Source organism: Dermacentor silvarum, chromosome 3 (genome assembly GCF_013339745.2).
Source record: "Dermacentor silvarum isolate Dsil-2018 chromosome 3, BIME_Dsil_1.4, whole genome shotgun sequence".
Lineage (NCBI taxonomy): Eukaryota > Metazoa > Arthropoda > Arachnida > Ixodida > Ixodidae > Dermacentor > Dermacentor silvarum.
Genome location: NC_051156.1, coordinates 101245527 through 101252971, shown reverse-complemented (window position 1 = coordinate 101252971; position 7445 = coordinate 101245527). Strand labels below are relative to the sequence as shown.

The 7445-nt window shown below is 51.1% G+C and overlaps 1 protein-coding gene across 1 annotated transcript; it reads left to right on the top strand.

Moving 5' to 3' along the window:
• The first annotated feature begins 254 nt into the window (after positions 1-254).
• LOC119444610 (solute carrier family 22 member 7) lies at positions 255-4893 on the top strand. The gene is made up of 2 exons (XM_037708981.1): positions 255-605; positions 3337-4893. Exons 1-2 carry the CDS (start codon positions 255-257, stop codon positions 4891-4893), a joined length of 1908 nt encoding a protein of 635 aa, XP_037564909.1.
• Positions 4894-7445: the final 2552 nt, after the last annotated feature.

The following is a 7445-nucleotide window of genomic DNA, read 5'->3' as shown; positions in this document are numbered from 1 at the left end:
GAAGAAGCGAATGAACCCGCCGCAACAACGCGGCCGTTCGAGTCCTCGAGGCAATTTCATCCGACGTGAAATAGCGGGAACGCTCCCATTCTCGTAACGCGTGCTAGCGACATCCCATCGCTCCGCCTTCAGCGATTTCGGCGGCGGTTACGCCAGCTACAGGCTACTCAAGGCCTCAAAGCCCAGTTCCCCCCCGACTTACGCTTCCAACGCAAGGAGCACAGGAGCTTCTGCAATCGCCGCTGTTCCCCGCCATGTCATCGGGGGTGAAAACCGGCTCAGATCAGGCAGCATCGCCGTCACGGAGCATCCTGGATGGCTTCGCGTCTTCCTGCGACACGCGGCCCATCATCCAGGAGAACGTGTACGTCATTCTGGGCCACGGCAGGTTCCAGAGGATGGTGCTGTTCTGCGCTGTGCTTTGCCTGACGGTGCTTCTGCTGCACGCGTTCGCCTACCGACTCATCGGTCGCCCCGTACAGCACTGGTGCCACCCGCCCAAGGAACTTCTGCACATGCCCGTCCAGGAGTGGAAGAACGTGGCAATACCCGTCTTGCCCGATGGCAGGTTCAGCGAGTGCACCGTCTACGACCCACCGGTGGCGGTGAGTGATCGCTTATTGCTCTTATACACCCTGATGTAGTTGCACGTGTGACCACACATGTTGAGGGTTGAGAACAAATTAAGTTGTAGAGTAGGTGGAAATCTGGCGCTGTGATCTTTCAGCCGACATGGGACGGATGGTTAGCTCGTGGATTTGTCTGATCTTCGACTTACGCATTGTAGTTTATTTGCTGGCCTTTATTTGCATCTGGTTGCCTAAACTTTCAAGCGATCTGCTTCCGCGAAATGCAAGTGGCTATAAGACTGCGCACACACGCGTAGTCACTGTGAATCGCTCGTAATTAAAATGTAATATTTAATGAGAATTATCAATATGCTATAGTTCGCAAAATAGTTTCAAGTCGGAAGGCCTAAGTTTAGGTGAAACGATTCACTAACAGTCATTGCTATGCTGGCTTAACAACCCTGCTTGCAGCCAGTGGCGCGCCGACGGGGGCGGTTTCGGGGGTTGTAACCCCCCCCCCCCTCCCCTGAGGTTGAGTTAACACCTCCTTTTGTTAACCCCCTTTTTTTTCCTTGCGCCTTTGAGTACTGCAACTATGATGTAAGACGCCCAATCGTCTGCACACTCGCAAAAAGCGCACTTTTTGACAATTTCCCGTGAAGAAATGGAAATTAGTGCTCTTTAGATAGTATTGGCAAACTAAGGCAAACTGCAACCCCCCCTGGCATAGATCCTGGGTGCGCTACTGCTTGACGCTTTCGTAGACACAAGCGCGTTAATTTTCTCTAGAAATTTTAGGAAACGTCGTCGAAAAACTCAAGGAATTTGTCAGGCCAAAACCATGTTGGGCCTTCATAGTCATTCCTGTGCATCTTTAGCGCAATCAAAGGCAGCAGAAGAAATAATTTTCCCCCTAAATTTTGCACACCAGTTAAAGTCGACTTTCTCACTGTGTTATTATTTCGATAATAGTCCAACATGCGGTAGTACAACGTGTATAGTTACCACGCTTCTCGATGTGCTAATCTGGTTTGAGGATGGGAAGGCGATTTCGCAGCCGCGTTCTATCTCACTGTTAAGTTGATTCACGCGTTACACCCTCGAGAGAGCGTGTGCGAAACTTGTAACCACAGGGTAAATATATAGCAAATATGCACCATTGATGCGCACTGCGGTAGCCTCACTTTCAATGCGTGATTAAAATGCAGTAATCGCCACCCCTTAAAACCGGCACTCCTGGTGCAGTAGCAAAAACAATCCAAATGGAAACATTGCAAGTGGGTGCGTCGAGTAGCCCACGATTACCGAGTAAATTTAAACCTTAGCATTTATAAGAATGTAGCATGTGTTCTACATCACCAAGACGTCGAGCTGAGGGGCCGGGTGAGACCCGTGCGCACCTCCGCCAACAGTACCTACTTGTGGTTCCTGATTGGTGGTTGGCCGAAACTAGGTTATTTCTGGCGGAACAATGGTTTTAGAGCCAGCGTCGTATATGCACGACTAGGTGTCCCCACCAAGCAACAACTTATCATGTAGTATTTGCAAAGTTTCAATGAAATTCGCTAGAGAATCCGGGTGCACCGGGCGCCAGCGCCGATCTTATTACAGTATACAATGGTCTTCACTAAAACTTCTCGAGGCAATTCAGTGATCACTGTGAGAACTATCTCGTCAGCGAAATATTGCGAGCGGAAATCTGTGCGAGTTTTTAGAGGCGTAAGAGCTGACGCTGTCCTTCAGACGTGCCCACAAAAGCTTGAATAGCTTTAAATGTATCTTACAGAGAAGGTGTATATGGTTCGGTTCTGACCCAAAAGTGCTTGCGTCGACAGGGTGTGTAGAAAAATGTCACCTCGACAAAATTGAATCCACAGTAACCTGATGCGATCCGGAGGAGCACCGTGGCTCTTGAGTGGATGGCGGAATAGTAAAGCGTCCTTGTGTACCCACCAATGTCAGTGCCTCGTTTTCTTGCGACGTCGACATCTCACTAGCGACGTAATCAGTGCTTGTACTTTGGTTATGGCATGGCCAGGACGCGCGTAGTCCTTACTCAAGAAGAAGAACGTGCATGGAAAGAGCGCTGGCGTGAGCGACAGCGTGAAAGGGCGCGAAGGCGACGGGAACCCGCTATAGCCGAACGCGGGCTGTCCGAAGGATCCGTAGCGTCGAATAGCCGCTCTGTGACCGATGAAGAACACCAGCGTGCGGATTGCCTTCGCGAACAGAAGCGGGAGTGGACGCGAAAGTATCAGCAACCAATTGCAGTATATCACAGTGACCAACAAAGCAAATGTTACCATGGTGATAAAGTAAATAAAAGTGAAAGACGATAACCACAACGGAGTTACGTGCATGTGTCTGTATTCAATGAATATAGTATTTAACCATATATAACTCAATATAGTTGTCAACAAGCACAGATTCTCTGGCCTTCCATCTTCACGTAATGGAAGGTCTGAATTTTTTCATTGTCCAGAGCGGCACAAAGCTCTTTAGTATCGTTTCAAAAAGGCTGCCAGCCCATTTATCTAAAACACGAAATACTGGAGAACCTTCATTTCAGAAGAATGCCGATTTCTGGTTAAGCACTGGGACCACGATGTCAGCTTTTCGCCTCTAAGTTCAATGCTAGCATGGAAACCAGCATGTCTTGGTCGGGTATCACTTAAGTGATTATTGACGTGCACCAATTGGTGCGGACTCCTAATTCGGATACTAGTTAAAATAACTAACCGTGATTCCTTTTCTGTTTTATTCGAAGACTGAAAACGGAAGCGAGCGCAGAGTAGTGTCTTGCAACCAGTGGGAATACAACGGCGACCGACAGGAAGACAGCATCGTCAGCGCTTGGGACCTGGTGTGCGGCCGCCAATGGTTGTACGCACTCTCTTCGTCCGCTTACATGACGGGCCCCATGGTGTTCGTGCCACTGGCCGGAATCGTGTCCGACCACCAGGGGCGCAGGCCCACCATCCTCGCCTGCTCCTTCACGATGCTGTTCGCCAGCCTTACCGTCGGCGCGTCGCAGGTATTCCCCATGTTCCTGGTGACACGCTTTCTCGTCGCCGCCACCTCCAGTGCCACCAACCTCCTGGTCTTCATCGTGCTGTACGAGGTGACGGACAACGAACACCGCGCCCTCTACAGCCTCCTGGCTACGAGCGTCGGTATGGTGGTGGCGCTTCCACTGATGTCCATCGTGTCGATGGCAAATCCACGTTGGTGGCTATCGCACGCTTTCCTCGTGACGGTCACGGCGATGGCGGCTGCCTGGTGCCACATGATCGAGGAGTCTCCGGTCTGGCTCATCGACACGCGTAGAAGTCGGCTAGCCGAGCGGGTCATACTGTGCGGGGCTGCGCAGAACGGCGTCGACCCGGCCAAGGCCAGGGCCACGTTCAAGGCGCTCAGGCAGCAGCTGGAGAAGCGAGGGACGGCGACCCCGACGCCAACCACCGGCTCTGTCACCCTAGTCACGCGTAGATGGCGCGCCACATCCGTGCTCGTTTCCTGGTTTGGTGTGTGTTTTGCTTTCTACGGAACGGGCCTCCGCGAGACGGCGCTCGATGGCCAGTGGGCCGTGTCGGCATTCACTGTGCAGGTGATGCTCCTCGTCGCCGTCTACAACGGCATCACCAAGTGGGGCCAACGTGTCACGTTGTCCATGGTGCTGGCACTGCTCTGCGCGTCCAGCACTTTTCGCACCGCAGTACGTCACTTGAACTTGGCCTTCCCCTGGACCGTACTTGCGAGGCTCGTGGTAGACAGCAGCGCTGCAGTCGCCATGGCCGCCAACTACGGCTACACGACGGAAGTGTTCCCCACCTCGATACGAAGCATGGGACTCTGCACGTCGTACTCGGTCGGGCGCGCTGGTGCGCTGCTGGCCACGTTTCTGAACTCGATGATTTCTGAAAATTCCCTGGTGTTCGACGCCGTAATGACGCTGCTCACCTTCGCTAGCGGGATGGCCATCCAGTGGCTGCCCGAAATATTTGTGCACAAGAAGCAGGTGCCGACCCAGGAGGTCGCTGCTATGACCGAAGAGAAGCGAAAGCAGGCGCTGAAGGCATCCTTGGGTCAAGGCACGGAGGCAGTCACGCGGAAGGCCAAACATCGCAAGTCCCGTAGCAAGCCAAAACAGAGTGGAGTATCATCAAACGTCCAAACTCCGTCCGGGACGGTGTCCCCGATGGCAACAGGTAGCCCCAGTGCCCAATCCTCTCCACCCAAAGTTGTAAAACCCTCGAAGCACAACAAGGCTACCATAAACAGCGGAGCCGGTTCGCCACCGTCCCGTGGTCCTATTGCCCGCTGACCATACTTTATCACCCCGTACTTCTGTTACGTGTATTGCCAACAGTGCTTTAACCATGTCGTTCAGTCGTGTTTAAATGCATGCGACTACTCTTTTTTGTTTTAAGTGAATTTCGATAGTAAAATTTTACTGTACTTGCATTAGATTTTGGGTACCATATTTTGCGATTATGATTGCTCGGAAGAAACTTTCGTTTTATCGATGAGAGCGTCAGTTGCGCTCTTGTGGTATAAAAAACAAAGGCCACCGTGGCTTGTTCACGCGGACATTTGCTGCGGTGTTTTTGCTCAATATAGTCATCATCAATGTCACCAACATCAATATAGCTGTGCCGTTCTCCCATGACTGCGTGGTTGCCGTCTTGCTGGCTAAAAAAGTCTCAGCAGCTGGAAACTGCCTGGATTGTTCTGACTGATACTTGCGCATTTGTGCTTCCTTCCGAATGTCTAGCTTTTTTTTGTACGGTTTGTGTTGCTGATCGAGAGTAGCAGCAGCCCCTTGTAAACTTAGGCGCCGACACAGCTGCCGCGTGCATGTCCCGTTGTTGGGACTAGCGTCTCATGAGTATGCTTCATTAAATAACTGTGTTCTCGAAAATAGAGTTCAAAGATGTTCTTCCCGAACCGACTACCTTTGTCGGCTGTAAGGGCAGTAACGCGACATACGTGGCCTCGAATGGGCTGGCGAGCAGGGCTGCAGCGTCTGCACGGACAATTTGGGCGATCGTTCATTGACTCTCCGTGATCAGTATTGTGAGATGTAATCGCGTCCGGCGCTATAACAGCTTTCCCATTGATTCATCGGCAAATTGGTTGGATTATACAATCAAGTTTTTCGCTGCCTTATTTAACGGAACTGTGCACTCTTAAAAATTCGTTCTAGTTACTACCTATAGTTGTCGAACCATTCACTTCATTGGGACAACTGCAATTGGCAACGACAGGGTTAGCAATATTACCGACTCAAAAAGGTGGTCACTAAGTTAACACGCCTTCACCTATTCCACACTATGTTAGCACCACCGGATACAGTGTTTGCAGTGTATAACGCACATATGGGTCCCAGCGTGGTACATTTCATAGTGGGCCTCATAATTGCATTATATAGGCTAGAAACGCTTGCATCTGGTAGTACCAGCTGCGGTCGGGATTGGTAGCTGAGGCCCTTCAGCAACAGCGACCAGCTTTTCAGCTAGGCTGCCTTTACCAAGTGCAGCCCCCCAGCAAAGGAACCAGGTGCTCTAATGAGTAGGCCGCAATCGCTGCTTATGGTCGATGAGCTGTGTACTACAGCCACATGGTGCATTTAAAATAAATATGAAGAAATACAAGCCAGTATAAGTGTTTCGCACATCGCGTAGCAGGCGTGGGCGTGAGCCCGTACTCGTACACCAGTTTCCTTTACGGTAAAGACCCAGGAATTAAATGGACAAGCTTATAGAATTTGATCAACGGCTTCGCGAAAGCTGCTCTTCACATATATTTCAAAATGTGCGTCGGATCTGCATGATTTTGAATACGTAAGTATTCCTGTACCTACCCAACGAGGAAACCTTTCCTCCTGTCAGGTAAGACGAATCGCTTTAAATAAATAATCTATAAAAATGTTCGCCCAGAATCACCTCAGGCAGTTGTCTAAGTACGCGTAAGCATTGCCCCACTGCCTCATCTCCCCGTAGCCTTTAGAGAGAGAAAAAAAAATTATTTAGACCATGGAGGTGGTTGATGTTGAGGACAAGTGGGTGGTGCCCTCATTCCAGGACTCCACTGGCCATGGCTGCTCGACGTACTTTCTGGACGAGAGATTCTTGTCCCGCCAGGGTATCGCCGGTCAGCTGTACCTCCCACCGCTCAAATGACGTGTTAGGCGTCTTTAAATGTTGAGGTTTGCCCCCGCACCCCCACGAGATGTGAAAGAGTGTATGTGTGTGTCGCCGCACCAGCGGCAGATGCCGCGATATGCTTGTGGGTATATTTTGCTGTATCAGTGTAGGTTTGGGAATGTGTTTGTTTGGATACGCGTCGAACCATTATGAACCATGATGAACTGTACTCTGGCGGCGGCTGTGCACGGCGCGGCTGCACGAGCCCTATCTTGAAAGCGATGCGCGATGGGGACAGAGTGCAGCGAGTGCTGATAGCTTCCTGTGCGCTGTGCTCTCGCCGCTTGGTTCGCGTTCAGTGGAGACGGGCGGGGCCTATCTTGAAAGAGATCTGCGATGGGGATGCAGCTTAGTTCGCATTGTAGCTGGAGACAACACGAAAGCCAATTCGCTGGCTGCTTGAGCCCCTATCTTGAAAGCGATCGTCTTACGTAACGGATAAACGGAGGCATGGAGAGACACGTTTGCTCGATGGGTGGGTATACAAAATGTTTACACATTCAAAAACAGAATAAATTCACAGTCACGTTAGCATACGCCAGAGGGCGAAGGCGAACGCCTGCGCGCTTAAGATACACTGGGCGTCTTCGATTATCCGTCTCTGACAGTCCCGGGGTGCCCGAGAAGCCGCACGCGCAACGATCATTGGCTCATTGGCCTCGGGCAGTCC

Excerpts from the sequence above, each read along its gene's own strand:
- LOC119444610 (XM_037708981.1), top strand. The coding sequence starts at position 255 with ATGTCATCGGGGGTGAAAACCGGCTCAGATCAGGCAGCATCGCCGTCA. Across the intron at positions 606-3,336 it reads TCTACGACCCACCGGTGGCG|ACTGAAAACGGAAGCGAGCG; the intron begins GTGAGTGATCGC and ends TTTTATTCGAAG.